This window comes from Epinephelus lanceolatus, chromosome 15 (genome assembly GCF_041903045.1).
Source record: "Epinephelus lanceolatus isolate andai-2023 chromosome 15, ASM4190304v1, whole genome shotgun sequence".
NCBI classification, from domain to species: domain Eukaryota; kingdom Metazoa; phylum Chordata; class Actinopteri; order Perciformes; family Serranidae; genus Epinephelus; species Epinephelus lanceolatus.
The window spans coordinates 41299213-41317292 of record NC_135748.1 but is presented as its reverse complement, the minus strand read 5'-3'; the positions used below and the strand labels follow the sequence as shown (position 1 = coordinate 41317292).

At 41.5% G+C, this 18080-nt stretch overlaps 1 protein-coding gene across 1 annotated transcript in view; it reads left to right on the top strand.

Moving 5' to 3' along the window:
• The window catches only part of akap6 (A kinase (PRKA) anchor protein 6), a 279493-nt gene that overhangs the window by 213305 nt on the left and 48108 nt on the right, over positions 1 to 18080 (top strand). Inside the window, exon 17 of the mRNA XM_033643340.2 lies at positions 11297 to 11563. Within this exon, the coding sequence (XP_033499231.2) occupies positions 11297 to 11563 (267 nt within the window). The remainder of the gene's footprint in view (positions 1 to 11296; positions 11564 to 18080) is intronic.

The window sequence follows — 18080 nt, the reverse complement described above, 5'->3', positions numbered from 1 at the left end:
CGAAAGTCATTTTTGAGCAATTTTGACAGCCCTAGCGTGAAGTGCTGCAGGGCGGAGCACCAATGTCTACCCGCCGCCTTAATGCTAGCTGCTAACTTAGTTAGCACGGTGCATTTACAGCTATAGTTAAATGTGATGATGCTAATGTCAGTTTTTACCAATGGGAAACAGGTTTAAATCCATTAAAACAAAAAGTACTTACTGGAAAAAACAAACTCCTTTTTTAAGCACAACCAAATGCTGAACAAGATTTTTTTAGGCAAACAAAACATTACAGTTAAGTTTAACAGACTGAAAACACATTGAAATTGCAACAGCTACAGCTGTGCCTATACTCCGTGAATCTGGAGTTACACTAGGGTTACTTTACTTAACCAGTGTCGATGGATGGCATCTATCTGTCACCGAAAGTGGCCATGCCCTTAATTAAACATAACTTAAAGCCTTAATAAAATTATTCCTTCTGTTCAGTTTGACATTTTAACATGGAGATCTGATTCAACCAGGACAGCTTCATGTCCATCTGAGCACTGATGTCTCCTCGTCCATGAGAAAATTAATTTTTAGTGCCAGACCTGAAACACCTGTCTGCATCTCTTACGTTCAGGTTATTCCAGAGCCTGTGTGCCTTGCTGATGGGCACGTCAGCAGTAGTTTGTTTGTCTCCACCAGCGCGTGGTGATTGATTCCAGGTCTGCGGCGGCGGTGACAGCTGGCGGCGGCTCGTCAGGAGGCTCAAATGCGACGATGTGACTTTGTTCCTCCGAAGAAACAAACCGTCTCCTGTCGACCGAGCGGGCGCGTCGCCGCACTGAGTTCACACAAACAGAGAGCCATCTGTGTGTGTGCGTGTGTGTGCTGTCTCCTTGTAGTCCCTAATGACGCACACACACATACGTTATCGTCTCACACACTAACTCAAAGTTATTGGAAGTGTGTGTGTGTGTGCATTAACATATGTATCAACCTCTGAAACAGATTCCATTTTAGAAATTAAACAACAGCAACAGATGAGTCTCTCCCTGTCTCTCCGCCACAGTAACCAGACTGTGATTAAACTTCTATTACTGACAAAGAGACATTTGGACTCACAATGCTGTGTGTGTGTGTGTGTGTGTGTGTGTGTGTGTGTGTGTCATCAGGGAGCAGAGGAATTCTGGGTAGTGACAGGAAGAGACGCCAGTGAAGCAGACACTTTTAATATCTCTCCCTCCTTCTTTTCCTTCATCCTCCATATACACCATGTGGCCAAAAGTATGTGGACACCGCAAGTAAAAGTACTGCATTCAAAACCTTATTTAAGTAAAAGTATTTAGGTATTATTCGTAAACGTACTCAGTGCAGCAAAGTATCTGGGTGGTTAGGAGTATTTTAGTCTGATTTGCTGAATCAGAGCAGGACAGAGAAGCTGATGTTTCCTGTTTATCTCCTTCCCCTCCACATCACCTCCTTCTGTCTCTGCCCCCTTTCTTTTCCAACCTTTCATGATTCCCATCCTATTCTGATCCCTCCTTTGACATGAATACTTTTCACACTTCTTTCTTCAAGAGCTCCAATTATTAAGCAATTGAAATAAAGTGGTAACTCTTCTGATAATCAGTTAATTGTTATTGTTCAAGTAGAAGCCTCAGATATTTTTTGGTTTCAGCTTCTCAAACATTTGGATTTGATGCTTCTCTTTGTCGTATATATATGACAGTGAACTGAATCTCTTTTGGTTTTGGCCTGTTGGTCAAAAAACAAGTTATTGAAATGGATCACTTGAGGCTGTGAGGAATGTTAACGGGCATTTTTCACTTTTTTCTGACGTTTTATAGAGAAAATGATCAATCATGAAAATAACGATGATGAAAATGATTGTTTGTTGCAGCCACATTTTCTTACTCTCGCTCTCCCCCACCTCGTCTCCTCCCACTCTTTCTTCACCTCCCCAGACCTCTCCATCATCATCTGTCACTCTTCCTCCCTCCTTCCTCCAGATTCATCCGTCCCATCCTTTTACCTTCCCCAAACTTCATTCATTAACCTCCTTTTTCTTATGTCATTGTATCAGTTCATCTCTTTATAATCACAATTTTTAAGGTGACTTTTTTTTTTCTTGCCAAAATTTTCTCTTTATATCAAAGGTCTCACCTCTGTTTGTCTCCCTTTATCTGTCTTCGCCTTCCTCCATCCTTCCCTCCACCCTTCCCTCCCTCCCCCCGTCCAACATGGCGTCTGAGTAGCATATTAACGGGCCTATCAGTGCTGGCGTCGGCATCTGCTGCTCTGACACAAATTGGGAATTAACTGGAATTGATGTCCTGTGCCTCGCCTCTGAACTGTCCTGGCCTTATGAAGAATTTATGATATATACACACACACACACACACACACACACACACACATACATACACACGTACACGTGCGCGAACCACGAAGAAAATAAAGAGGTTGTAAATTAACTTTAATCTGTTCTGTTGTGGATTTTGGCAGCAGCTTGTCATTTTTCGCCGTTGTTCAAGGTCAAACTGTTTGACTAAATATACAACCAGTGGAGATTAAAATAAATAAATAATCTTAAACTTGCAGGTTTTATCAGTAAATGTGTAAATGTATATTTTATTAGAGAGAAAAACTGCCACGGAAAAACAAAATAACTCACATTAAAGGAACAGTGTGTAAGATTTACAGTAGGAGAATTCAGTAGCGCCAGCAGTGAGGATTGCAGATTGTAACCAGCTGCGACTTCTCCTGGTTAATATTCCTTCAGTGTTCTTTGTTCTGGAGGTTTTTACCAGGAGCTGAATTATCCACAGAGGTCTCTTCCTCTCCAAAACAAACAGACCACCTGATTTAAAGTGGTATAAACACTGAATAAAGCAGTTTCATTTTACAAGTAAGTGTTTCTCTGGCGTTGTTCGGCACATCACCCAGCACCTGCTATGTGCGCTCACCATTTCTCTCTGTTAGCTTAGTGTGTGCTTACATATCTTCAGACAGATGTTCAGGAAGTTTTTACTGTGAGGTGAATTATCCGCAGAGGTCTCTACCTCTCCTGAACAAATGGATACAGAAGTAAGCAATTTCACGTTAAAAAAAATCTGTTTTTTTTTTTCTGACGCTGCTATGGTGGCCGACGTGAAAATGTAAAAATGTAAATGGCCCTACAGAGGGTTGGGAATCACTGGGCACCTTATGATTCAATTAGATTACGATTCAGAGGGCAACAGCTCGATGATAAAATGTTTTTCAATGCATCAAAATTTTAGATTTCTCTTAGTGATTAATTTATCTCATTGTGTGACTGCTTTCTACTTTTAAGGCAGAGCATATTGTATTTGTAGTGATACATACATAATTAAATAAACAGATGAATTTACTTGCACACAGTGTGGCTCTTATCCAGGTTCCTTTCCCCTCAGTTTATAGCCAAAATACTTCCTTACCCTTCAGCTTTTAAACAAGTCGGATTGTATGCATCGACGATTACTCATGCTAACCCACTGTGGGATATTTATGTCGACATAGTGTCCAGTGTTTGCATACGTAATAGTTTGACATTCACATACTGTTGATTAGTAAATGGTCCAAAGCCTTTTCATTTTAAAAAGTTAATTGCATTGATTAATTAATGAATTAATTCATATGAAAGCACCTTTCAGTCTCCTGCCTGTATGGGAATAACAAAATGACGGGGAAGTGGCGTGATCAGCTGTGCTCCAGGGAAAGCCAAGATGCTGAGCAGGCTGGGTGTGGGTTTTTTTTGAGGTGAAACAGACTGAGCAGTTATTTTCTATTTCACAGAGGTGTTTTAGGTTGGTTGCTGCAGCATGTGTTGCTCAGACGATCTCGTTTGTTCATGTTTCTTCTGAAAGCCGCTTTGCCACAGTAACATTCGTCTCTGTGTGATGGCGTAAAGAGTATTCACAATATACCTCACGTTCCTGCAAATGTAATTGTTTAGACATTAACTTAAAACAAGCTTGCAACAGCAGCCTTCTGTGAAGATGAATTACAAGTTAGCTCAAACGTGTTGGCGCTGTAGACTGTCAGGGTGCTGCACCGCCCTCGCGGTTGAGTTTTACCTTTCATTTTGTCAACATCATGGTATTAATAAATATTTAGATTATTGAATTAATACTGAATCGTCCACGTCCACATCGGGATGCATCTAAGAATCGATTACTTCCCCCACCCCAGCCCTGTCCAGTGTTTGGTTTGTCTGTTCTGGGCTCCTGTAGACACATGCTGGTGCAACATGGTGATCTCTGTAGACGATCCTGCTCCCTATGTAGATATAAACAGCTCATTCTAAGGTAACAAAAACACAACAGTTCTTATTTCCAGCTGATTATACACTAAAGAAAACATACTTAATATATTATATTTCCTTTCTGCCAGGACCCCCTAAATCCTGAACACTGGAGCTTTAAAATGATAAATCATAAATCTGTGTTGCTGGAGTTAAAATCAAAAACATTTGAAACAGAAACAGCCCTCGGTGGATTAAATTGCATATACGTGGTGGAGAGAGCAGCAGAGACAGACACATGGAAAACAAACAAAGGTTCTTTGTTTCTGTTCACCTGCAGCTAAATTAACACTTTAAATGATCTTTTCATCTGCGTGTCCGTCCTTTTCCCATCAACACTCTAAAACACAGGAGTCGGGACCCGGTCACCACTTCAACCTGCGGGGAAAACAACATTCAGCTTAATTGAGTCCCCTAAAAACAACACAGCATCTCTCTCTTTGTTTCAGTCTCTCTCACCTCTTTATCTCTCTTATTTGCTAATTTTCTTTTTCATTTTCAGTCTCTGCCACTGGATCTTTTTTTTATTTCCTCCATTTTGCTTCCCCATATTTTTCTGTGTTTCTCCCAAAATAATCTTGTATTCTCGCTCTTAATCTTTCCTTCATATTTTTTCCCTCTTTGCTCCATTCAGCGTTTCCTTTCTCGCTCTTTCTCTCCTTTGTCGTCCTCATAATTATTGTTATTATCACCATTCTTGTTTTTGCTTTTTATTCGTTTATTTTTTCAGGGAGAGTCTCAGGGCTGCTCTTAAATACACCAACTGTAGCCTTACTGTGAGAGTCTACCTGTATTATTAGTTAAAGGTTAGCTGTAGATCTTTCAGTCTTTTGATGTCTGGATACTGTGAAAAAATAAATGAATGAAAACTCACATGAGGAAAAACTTAAACCAGCCAAAACTTCACTCAAATATTCTCTACATGCAGTGTGAGGTGTTTAGAGTTACAGTAAGCTCGTCACATATTGTGGCTTGTTCTGTGGACTTGAATATGAGGAGCTAGGTTTTCTGGGACGCCATGTCAATGTGCGCCGTTACATGCATTGTTTCTATTCAAAATTTCCTTGTGCAACAAAAGCATGTGATTAGGTTTAGAAAAAAAACACCATGGTTTGGCTCTACATTCACACAGGAAGCGAACTCTGGCCTCCTGCGTGAAAGTTAGGTGTTTGTTGGATGCCTACATAAAACCTGTCTCTGCACAGGATCACACATATAGTACTTTTCTTTACACTTACCTGCAGTGCTTGAATAAGAAAAAGGTGATTTGTCCAAAAATCTGCTTAAATTTGGGTCAGAATATCTTGAAAAGATAAGAAAAAAATGTGTCTGATAACCTGTAGACACCCTGTGCAACACATATTTTATGTATAGTATGTTACACTCAGAAAAAACCCGACTGCAATTAAATAAAACACAACGTAATTATGAAACACATTCAGTAATTGATACGCAGCAGTCGAACAGACTGCAGATCCAAAACACGTACAGAACTCACCAGAAGTTTCCAGGAAACTCTGAAAACTTTAAAAGTATTAAAGAGGGTCAGACACTTATCTGATGAGCTCGTCGTCCTCACGGCGTCCTGCTGCTCTGCTCTGAACGTATTCACCACAGCCACCTGTAGAGAAAAGAAATGTGTCATATCTTCAGAAAAAAAATTAATGTTGTTTCTTTGTCGAGAAAAACTTCAAATCTGATAGCTTACATCCTCGTACACGCTCTGTCTTCATCTCTGTTTCCCTCCGACAAACTAACCACAGACTCATAATCGCATCGCCTCTTCTGAACACACAGCTAACTGCTCATTTCACCGGTCAGGGGGTCCTATAATGGGCCCTCTTCATCCTCTAATGGGCTGGTTTTACCTGCCAGAGTTCAGCTAAAGTAGTGTTTCCACTCAGGAGGGAGAGTCGCTGCTATACCAACGACTCAATACCCTTTGTACAAACACATACATATGCAAATGAGCAACAGGGACCCATGCAGGGCTCGTTCAGGAGCAGCTCTGTGTTCACCAAATGCTCAAAGTTTCTCTTGTTATGGCTGCTTGTTAAAGCTGTAACAAGGGCTGCAAGATAACGGCAATCTGATGCTTGAGATGTTCAAAATAATGCAGTATGATCCCTCAATAACACGAGTGTGTGACGGTGCTGCACAAACAGTTTGCAAAACTTTTATTCCTTCAATCTAAATATTAAGTAGACAGGTTAGTAAGTAAACAAACGGGGCTGGAAAAAAATATATGAACATATCTCACACAGAGATAATTAAAGCTCAGGATCTAATGCCTGACTGTTAAAGGAATAGTTCACCCAAAAACCATAAAACTGTTTGTAGTGCTCACCTTCCTGAGCGCTCTGTGACTACAGAAAAAGTTTTCAGTGGAGTGGCGGAGAGTGGGGCACCCAAGACATTAAAGCGTATCAGTGCAAACAGAGTTCAATGGAGTCCAAACGAAAGGAAGCAAAAAATGTTCTAAAACTTCCTCAAAACTTTCTGAAAATTCCTGTGCAACATTATCAAAGTGTCTCGTATCCATTCGTCGGCTCATTGAAATCCAAACACAACTATTTTCACTAAATTATTTCTAAACAAAGCATTTTGGGATTATCCTCCCGTGGAGGAATTTGTTGTGCATGCATTGCTCCACAAATTCCTTCAAGGGAAATGCTTTGTTTAGCAAAGCCTCAGAGGAAGATGAAATGAAGAATATATTTACTGAGAATTGAGCTGCTAACAGAGCGATTAGAAAACATCCCCAATAAAATGCAGGAGGAGGAAATCTGGGATGGACTGGATTCTGAGAAACAGGCACCAAGTAATCACTTTATGAAATAGTGTGAAATCAAACAATCCTGATTAATCATAACACAAAAGATTAAAGAGCATTTTTTTTATTTTTCAAGGTACTGTGTCGAAGTTAGAAAGTCCAGTACCTTAACAAGACTAGGGTTTATGAATCTAATCTAATTAGATTTTAGAAATCCTATATCCTGCTTTTCCCCGAAAGTCTTCCCTCTCCATATACCTTCCTCATGTACAGACCAAATTTTAGACAAAGAAGACAAGCGAAAAATTTCACTCAAACACTCAATTTAAACACCACATCAGATCACTATAAACACAAACACACACAGATTACAGCTACAAATACACAGTAAATTGCAGCACATGTTCATGCTGAGCTGTTTTCTTACAGACGTTGGACCCTGCGTGTTACAGCGCTGCCTGTTGGTCATAATGTTGCCCAGCAGCTCGTCGTGATCTGCAACAAACATCACAAGTTTGTTTGTTCTGTATTGATGAGCACTTTTCAGGAAAAAAACACCTGAGTACACACACACACACACACACACACACACACACACTAAATCCAAGTGGGGAATAGTCTCTCTCAGCGGCTTGCTGCGTCTTACTGTGTGATCAACAGGGGTTTGAAAATTACTCTGCAGAGCTTATTACACACAAACACACACTCTGAGTCTGTTGTTATTGTAAGTTGCTCCTATTTGAAACAGTGATTGCTTCTCACCAAACACTCTTTCAGGTTGCATTGTGTCTAAATGATGTTTTGTTTTGGGTGTGAATATCAGCGCTGAATTAGCAGCTGATCTGTTTGCACCTGAAAAAACACCAGTTACACTCTGAAGGCTTTGTTTGTCGGCAGCAGACGCCTCGTTCACACCGTGATAACAGACTTCACAACTATGAGGACAGCAGCGTTAGCAACATCAAGCTAATTCATGGTTACAATAACAGCATTATCAACACTGTAGACATTATCATTATCATGTGAGAGAAAGAGCTGGAGGTAGAGATAAGGATTAAATGTTCTGTCAGAGTATTTTATATTTTATACTTTGATATTTATATTTGTCGTTAAACGTGACACATTCGGCTAATTCAGTTGAAAATGTGTTTATAGATGAAATATTTCAACAGGAATATTTGTCAATCGAGGAAAAAACAAGGTAACATCAACAGTGTCGAACACAATTACAGTCACAATATCAGATTGGTTACAGTTTCTCCTCCGTTTTATCTTACATTTTTATATTTAACTGTATCAACAGTGTCTCCCTACAACAGGAAACATAACGTTTGAATGTGAAGAGTCTATATAAACTATAGCCACGCCATGAACACTGCCATAAACTTACCTTCAGATAAGAAATAAATGTGATTTGGTGAAGTGAACTATAACTAATGTCAGCTTTACAACCAACGACTTTTGAAGCAATTTTACTGTCGCCGACAAAGGTCCAATGTGGGAATATAATTGACAGTTGGAGGTTCATGTGCGCTCCTGTGATCTCGATAATTTGGTGTGAGGTGGTCATAAGACTCAGTCCAGGCTGTCTTTAGTCAGACTTTTTCTCATCTTGACCACAGACTGTATAAATACTAGAAGTAGGTACTGTGACATTACCTATTGTTTGTGAAGCCTAGAGTTTGGCATTTTGCCTGTCGCCATCTTTGTTTTTTGGAGCCAGTAGTTTTACTTTTTACTGCGCTACATTTGTCTGACAGCTTTAGCTACTTGTCAGAAGGCTGTTTTCCATCTCCTTCCTCTCCAGTGAGAAACGTGTATCTCCAGATGTGCTGATGTTGAATGTTTGTGATAAACTGAAGGATTTGTTGAGGGAATTCTCCTCCTTCGTAAGCTTTATGAACTCTAAAACAAAATGTCTTGGATCGGCTTGAAAATGCATCGTCACAAAGCTGAAAACGGATGTTTTTCCAACCAGGTCTCACTCCAAAGTCGTCAAAAACTGCCACTTGTTGGTGACTTCCAGCATCAGACACAGACGAAAAAAGCTGTACTTTCACGTCAGTATGATATGAGGCTGGTCATCATAATTGTTTAACGGCGCCCAGCGTTAATGCAGCAGTGATATTAATCCAAAAACATCAGATAGAATACAAAAACACTGACAGTGCGGATCAGGTTTCTGCACTTTTACTTTTCATACTTTAAATACATTTTGCTGGTAATACTTACTTTTACTTGGAGTGCTTTCACAGTGTAGTATGGGTACTTTTAGTAAAGTGAGACACATAAGGATGTAAGAAAATGACTTCATGTACAGTACCGGCCAAAAGTTTGGACACACCTTCTCATTCAATGCGTTTTCTTTATTTTCATGACTATTTACATTGTAGATTCTCACTGAAGGCAACAAAACTATGAATGAACACATGTGGAGTTATGTACTTAACAAAAAAAGGTGAAATAACTGAAAACATGTTTTATATTCTAGTTTCTTCAAAATAGCCACCCTTTGCTCTGATTACTGCTTTGCACACTCTTGGCATTCTCTCCATGAGCTTCAACAGGTAGTCACCTGAAATGGTTTTCCAACAGTCTTGAAGGAGTTCCCAGAGGTGTTTAGCACTTGTTGGCCCCTTTCCCTTCACTCTGCGGTCCAGCTCACCCCAAATCATCTCGATTGGGTTCAGGTCCGGTGACTGTGGAGGCCAGGTCATCTGCCGCAGCACTCCATCACTCTCCTTCTTGGTCAAATAGCCCTTACACAGCCTGGAGGTGTGTTTGGGGTCATTGTCCTGTTGAAAAATAAATGATCGTCCAACTAAACGCAAACCGGATGGGTTGGCATGTCGCTGCAGGATGCTGTGGTAGCCATGCTGGTTCAGTGTGCCTTCAATTTTGAATAAATCCCCAACAGTGTCACCAGCAAAACACCCCCACACCATCACACCTCCTCCTCCATGCTTCACAGTGGGAACCAGGCATGTGGAATCCATCCGTTCACCTTTTCTGCGTCTCACAAAGACACGGCGGTTGGAACCAAAGATCTCAAATTTGGACTCATCAGACCAAAGCACAGATTTCCACTGGTCTAATGTCCATTCCTTGTGTTTCTTGGCCCAAACAAATCTCTTCTGCTTGTTGCCTCTCCTTAGCAGTGGTTTCCTAGCAGCTATTTGACCATGAAGGCCTGATTGGCGCAGTCTCCTCTTAACAGTTGTTCTAGAGATGGGTCTGCTGCTAGAACTCTGTGTGGCATTCATCTGGTCTCTGATCTGAGCTGCTGTTAACTTGCGATTTCTGAGGCTGGTGACTCAGATGAACTTATCCTCAGAAGCAGAGGTGACTCTTGGTCTTCCTTTCCTGGGTCGGTCCTCATGTGTGCCAGTTTCGTTGTAGCGCTTGATGGTTTTTGCGACTCCACTTGGGGACACATTTAAAGTTTTTGCAATTTTCCGGACTGACTGACCTTCATTTCTTAAAGTAATGATGGCCACTCGTTTTTCTTTAGTTAGCTGATTGGTTCTTGTCATAATATGAATTTTAACAGTTGTCCAATAGGGCTGTCGGCTGTGTATTAACCTGACTTCTGCACAACACAACTGATGGTCCCAACCCCATTGATAAAGCAAGAAATTCCACTAATTAACCCTGATAAGGCACACCTGTGAAGTGGAAACCATTTCAGGTGACTACCTCTTGAAGCTCATGGAGAGAATGCCAAGAGTGTGCAAAGCAGTAATCAGAGCAAAGGGTGGCTATTTTGAAGAAACTAGAATATAAAACATGTTTTCAGTTATTTCACCTTTTTTTGTTAAGTACATAACTCCACATGTGTTCATTCATAGTTTTGATGCCTTCAGTGAGAATCTACAATGTAAATAGTCATGAAAATAAAGAAAACGCATTGAATGAGAAGGTGTGTCCAAACTTTTGGCCTGTACTGTATGTCGTAGCAGCACATTGAACTCTACTCATGTCAACAACAACATTGTGATTATTGTTACATCTTCAACAGCAGCTCAAACTAACGTTCACACGCTCATCCAGCACTGCAGGAATAAATACATGACATCCGTGTTATTGATCAGTACATTTCCAAAGGTAAATGATCAATGATCGTGCACATTTTGATAGATTTGCTACTTTGCATGATGGAATATTGACACAACAATGAGTCCCTGCATTGACTCCTCTGCCTCTGTCTTTTTCTTCCTCTCTTCTGTCAGAAAATCCTCTCGGAGCATTCAGGACCCAGGTCCTCCTCCCAGCAGAACCAGTCAGCCAACATGAACTCTCTGCTGGTGGGTAATCAAGGCGTTGCTGCCGTGGAGAACCCTCGGTCGGCGCTCTCCCCGCTCACCAACTCGCTCCTGGAGCAGCTGGAGGCTCGAATCAAAGAGCTGAAGGCGTGGCTGCGAGACACAGAGCTCCTCATCTTCAACTCCTGCCTGGGACGGGACAAAGACGCCTCGGAGCAGCTTCAGAGCTTCAAGGTAGGACCAGCAGTGTTTCAGTCAGCTGGGCGTGATGTGAGGAACTTCATTATATACTAACAAAGGTTTAATAGGTTTAATAGAGCTTAAGCTGCTCTCCAGAAACCCAGAAAACTTTTTATTAGAAATATCGTACATGTCACCATTTTGCATCACCAGTTACATGTTACGGATTATAGAGAGCCACACGGATTATGTTTTCACTCAGTGGATCTGACAGTTGTGTTAAGATTAAAAAATGTTCACTGACGATGTTTTTTAGTTGGTTATTCCGCAACATGTGGCTATACATAACCCCTTGAATAGAGTTATTCAAAAATGGTCATAATTTTAACTAAAAAATGTAACACTAAACTGAATTAAATCACTTTTAGCACATACATTTAACATAAACATTTCCAGGCAGCATTGTGTTTCAGCCCCACAACTGGAACATAGTTGCCTGCGACATCAGTTTCGATTAATTTACTTTCGATAGTCTGACAACAGTTATATGGTAACTAACTAGTTAAATTTGAAGAAGGGGAAAAAAAAGCAAAATTGTGTGAAAAACAAGAGGTGCTTTCCTTTCGGTCCAGCACTCCACTGACCTAGTGAGCTTTTGCCTCACATTTCAAAGTGCTTTCCATTTAGAGGTGGTGAAATTTTAATTTTTGTGATGTTTCATGATGTTAACGCCCTGCTTTTATTGTATTTTCCATTGGCTTTGCCGACAGACAGCTGGTTAGCTGCATTAACACATGGAAACATAGTCCCCTTTGCCTTCCCTCCGGTCTCCACTGGTTAGCTAGCCTTGGCCGCTCTGCACTGTGCACCACCTTGGTCTGGTGGGAGCTAGCTAGCTGCAACAGTCATTCATGATCAAGGCTTGCAACACCATCCCATGGGTGGCATTGCTGTACAAACATGGTGGCCACCCTCCCGTCTACTCTAGCTAGCCCGGGTCAGAAAGCAGCCTTATTTTAGCTGCAAACCTCTTTAGCATTGTAAAGTATGTTAGCACCACAAGCTGTGCTGATACTGCTAACGGTGCTGACAGAGCTAACTGTAATTAACAATGCTAAAAGGAGTTTGCAGCTAAAAATAGGGACAGTTACTCACAAGACTGACCCCAGTGGAGACCACAGGATGGGCACAGTGTTTCCAAAGCAACGGTGTTAGGTCAGGATGACATTACTAACAGTAATTGCTGAATGAGCAGCGCCGCTACCTAATGCTAGCTCACACCAGACACCTTTGCTCCACAGTGCAGTTAACTGAAGAGAAGCAAAATTAACGTGAAAAACCATCATGCATAACTGGTCAAAAATATTCTTGGGCGTTACCCGATCAGCAGGTAGGCATTGACATTCCTTATAGTTGCATAAGCAAGTAGTTTACAGGACATTGAGTTTCCAATATTTGAACCTCCAAAAACTTAAAAACTAAAAATCCTCAATGTTATTTCCACAATTAATCCTCCTAATAAAGTTAAATCCTCAAGAAGTAAACTCAACACCTTCATTAATACTCAGTTCTGCAAAAAATGTTTAAAACAAATTTGACCACAGAGTGACATGCTGTACTTTATTACAGTTACAAATCTAAGTGCTTTCATTTTTTTATTTGAACAACTGAAAAGCAACCAGAAAAATGCACACTGACAGTTATTGATTTCTGGTCATCGAGTAAAACAACAAATAAAAACAATAACGAAACATTGTACAGATAAATAACCTTAAAAAAAACCTTTACAAAGTTAGGAGCAACTACTGTGCACAAAATAAAGGTAGTAAACACTTCACACACTGTACATAAACACTAAGTACAGAGTATTATTGAAGTGAGATGATGAAGGAGTTACAGTGAATAATTCAGGTACAGTGTCACGTAACTTTCCTTCACTAACTTTCAAATATGTGACAAAGCTTTGGCCAATCAGCTTCAAGCTTTAAAAAAACATGTTGGCTATGAGTGTGTGTGTGTGTGTGTGTGTGTGTGTGTGTGTGTCGTTGCTAAGTATAGTAATACATCGTCTTAATGAGGCCAGATGAAGGCAGTGCTGTTTTGAAGCGATGGATGTATAGAGGAAACAGCAGTTAGCCTTAAAAGCCACGGGACACTAACAGGATATTAATCAGCCTACATCACACAGAGAACAGCTAGCTGCGCTGATTAGCCTAGCCCTGCCGTGTGACTGACAACCACTAACACACACACACACACACACACACACACACACACACACTGTCATATAAGTGTACACCCTGAAACAGAAATGCAGACAGAAGTGCATTAATTCATGTATCTATATGGGCACACACACACATACATTCACGCTGACAAACACTCACACAGAAACATGCAAATGAGACGCATACACACACATAAATAAATGAATGCATAAGAACATAAAGTACAAAGTTGCAAACACTTAGAAAGACACACTAAACTTGTATATATGATTTTATTGATAAGAAAAAAGTTATTTTATGAGCAGTTATTCCATAAACATTTCTCATTAAATCTTTAAAGTGGTTTTGATACAATATCAAAACCCTGTGAGGTTATTAAAACTCTGAAGTGAAGTAGTAGAATGATGAACAGTCCCTGTGTGTGTGTGAGCTCTTGTACTTTAATTCTTGTGAGGACTGACATGAGTTTAGACCTGCTGAGTGAGTCAAAGAGGACAGACAGTTTTTTAGGTTATGAAAATGAAGGCAGAGTGGGATCCTTTTAAAAACCGGGTACATCAGTAAAAAGTGACATTTTGTCTGCACGTAGTTTCTTCAAAGGGAAATTTGAGGTATCGAAGAAAATGTTGGCATTGTACGTTCGTGTCATTGTTTCTAACAGGCAACAGGTTTCATGTCATTTTCAGTGGAAGTTGGTTGCACAAAGCTGCAAACTGATGCTCGGTACTTGTCGCTGCAGATGAGTGTGACTCGCTACAAACCAAAGATGAGCTGGCTTCATTGTTTTTCAGCTTTCCAATGACCCTGTGAAGTGTTAACGAAATATATGGTGTTTGTTTCTAGCTTTGGTGCTGTTACTTAGCTTAGTTAGCTGATGCTATGCTAGCTTTCTGTGCATCGCAGCGCACATAGGGCGGCAAAATGTGACGTTAAAATGGAGCTTAGACACTGATGAAACACATAGATATTTTTTGACCAAATAAAAACATTAGATGATGTTCAGTGGAGATGCTTTGTTGCAAGTAGCAGACACACAAGTCTGTCATGATGTCACTACATTAACAAGCACTTGTGTGCACTTGAACAGCAACTTAGCGATAATGCAGCTGGTCATGTTGTTGCATTGTTGCTTGTAGTGTGAACACAGCATGATGCCAACACAGGACGACTACCAAGCTGCAGACCACTAATCAAGACCAACAAACAACCACACCGGTTGTTTTTTACCATGACAATATTGCTTTTCTTTCCAGGGTTTTACCCCCAAACTGGGGTTCTTCCTTCCTTCCTTCTTCCTTCCTTCTTCCTTCCCATGTATCTGCTACAAAATACCGCGAAAATGTAACGTATCTGTGGTTTGCAAAAATGCACAATGCACACTTTTTTTCTGGCGGTTGGGTTGGTTTGAAGGTTGTTGCAGCAACGATCGTCACCTCATTAGAAGAGCAACAGTTTTATCAAGATAATCCACAGACCTTGCTGTGAGCAGTTTAATGTAAGAACTATTTTCTTTCTACTTACTACACTAACTACACAGAAGGAAGCGTGCATCTGCTCAAAGAAGAGGCTGGTGCTGGTGATAGTGTGAGATGTTAATATTAAGGACGTCCTCCTCAGCTGAGCTGTAACGTTAGCTAACTCAGTGGTTCTAGGTGAGCTAGCAGTAGGTGCATGCCTCCTTCTGGATGCTGATACAGTAACCAGGTCATGATTTCTAGAAAGAGACATTGGTTTATATTCATATATATTTTCAGCTGTGAGTGCTGATCAGTGTTGTATTGACTCGTCTTGTTGTTGATATAATATTATGTTTGTTCCCAGAACTAACAGCTGTAATAATTTGGTGGTAATGAAATTCATATGTAAGACTGTAGCTGGAAGTGTGAACTTCATATGTGTTGTCACAGTTACTATGCCTGTGTGCTGGCGATAGCTGTGATGGCATTTAATATCCAAACGGTCAAAGGTCAGCTTGACTGTGACATCATCATGTTTTAACGTCATATCTCAGGAACAGAAGGGGAGACATTTGGTCAGATACTGAATTGGTGACTCTAATCTTGAAACTGTGCTGATTGTATAGATCTTCTGTGTGTGAAGCATCCATGTTTTCACTGACATGGATGGAGACTGTCAGAGACACTGGACTGGTGGGCGGAGTCATACAACCACAGGGTGAACTGGTGGGCGGAGTCATACACCTGTGGGGTTGTAATTCCGGTTTGGGAATATTTGGCTCCCATTCATGTTACAAAATGTTTCGCCAGGAAGAGAAATTTTAAACATAAACTTAAGTTACTAGAATCACAAAAATCTGCCCTGAAATCATTCATGTTTGTACAGTGTGATGTTTATGTGTGATGTCATCAAACATCACAACAATCAGGCAGAAAGAATTTACGACTGGAGCTGTAATTTGGTCAGTATTAATAGCAACACAACACACAGGCTTCAGTGTACACACACACACACAGACGGGTTGCCTAAATGATGAAACTGTATAGAAACGAGACTTTATCTGAAGAAAGTGAGCCAAGCCGCTCGTACTTTTGATCCTTGTCGCAGCTCTCAGTGGGAAGCCATTGATTTCTGGCAGAAAGAGGCCCTGAGCTTCTGGAGAAATGAAGATTGGAAATATTGATAGCAGTCATTTGTATGGAGAGAGACAGAGAGACGAAGGGGGGGTGAACGGAGGGAGGGGCTCCATTTTAAGAGAAGTCGGCTCCATTTTAGTGATCATTTGTCTGTTTTTGGCGTTTGAACTCGTAAATGGGTTCGATTTCTGCGCTGCAGCTTATTACTGTACGGCTGTATGAGAAAGCAGCGGGGGTCGGCAGAGGTCGCAGGAGCACACACACACATATTTATAAACACACATGCACATAAATTTGGAAAACACATGCACGTACACACACAAATGTAGGGAGACATTTCAAAAAGACATTAGGACTCACTTAAACACACACACAAACACATAAATATCTGCACACAAATGTTAAAGGAGCAGTTCACCCAAAGAACAAAATAACTCTGTCAGAGGTGACCAGCCACTCAGGTAGTTTGATCTGTGCAGGTAGATGGAGACGTGTCACATCACCTTCTGGTATTACTGAGGTGCAACTCATTGAACTCCTGCTGTTTGCACTTTCACAGTTTTGGTGACGTCATCTTTAACAGTCAGAAACATGAGCGAGTCTTTGCAGATGTTGTGTCATATGATCTTTGATGAACCGAACTGATGAATGTTGCAGTGAAACTTAACACCAGGCTGAACAGCAGGATGTCACGTCCCTCTCAGCTGATCTGTCAGTGATGTCAGGAGCTGCAGGTGAGCTGATTTTTACCTGTAAACACAGTGACAAACTGTGACATCACAGGTGCCTGCGGTCCACCTGGACATCACTGCAGCCAGGTGTCAAGTTAAACTCATGCAGGTGAGCAGGAGCAAGATTTTCAGGCGGTACTGAGTTACTTTATTCCTCCTCCTCTTCCTAGTCCTCCTCCTCTTTCTCCTCCTCCTTCTCTTCCTCCTCTTCCTCTTCCCAGTCCTTCTCCCCCTTCATTACGTCCTCCTCCTCCTCCTCCTCCTCCTCCTCCTCCTCCTTCTCTTCCTAGTCTTCCTCTTCCTCTTCCTAGTCGTCCTCCTCTTTCTCCTCCCCCTTCTCTTCCTAGTCCTCTTCTTCCTCTTCCCAGTCCTTCTCCCCCTTCATTACGTCCTCCTCCTCCTCCTCCTCCTCCTCCTCCTTCTTCTCTTCCTAGTCTTACTCTTCCTCTTCCTAGTCCTCCTCTTCCTCTTCCCAGTTCTTCTCCCCCTACATTACATCCTCCTCCTCCTTCTCTTTTTAGTCCTCCTCTTCCTCTTCCTTGGCCTCCTCCTCCTCCTCTTCCCAGTCCTCCTCTTCCTTCACTGTCCTCCTCCTTCTCCTCCTAGTCCTCCTCTTCCTTTTCCCAGTCCTCCTCCTTCACTACGTCCTCCTCCTCCTCTTCCTAGTCCTCCTCTTCCCAGTCCTTCTCCTCCTCCACTACTAACTCCTCCTCTTCCTAGTCTTCCTCCACTTCCTCCTCTTCCTAGTCCTTCTCCTCCACTTTGTCCTCCTCCTTCTCCTCCTCCTCCACCTGTCCGTCTGTAACCTGGCTGTTAATTGAATTAGCGCTCCTTTAAGATACGGTGTCAGCCAAGCGCTCCTCCAGCAGGCCCCGGGCCTCCGATGACTCTCTATTGTGGTGGAGACGCTCTGGGGGCCGGACACACCGAGAATTAATAGACTGAGCCACACACACACACACACACACACACACACACATATGAACTCACAGTGGAGGCAGGTACAGACACAAATACT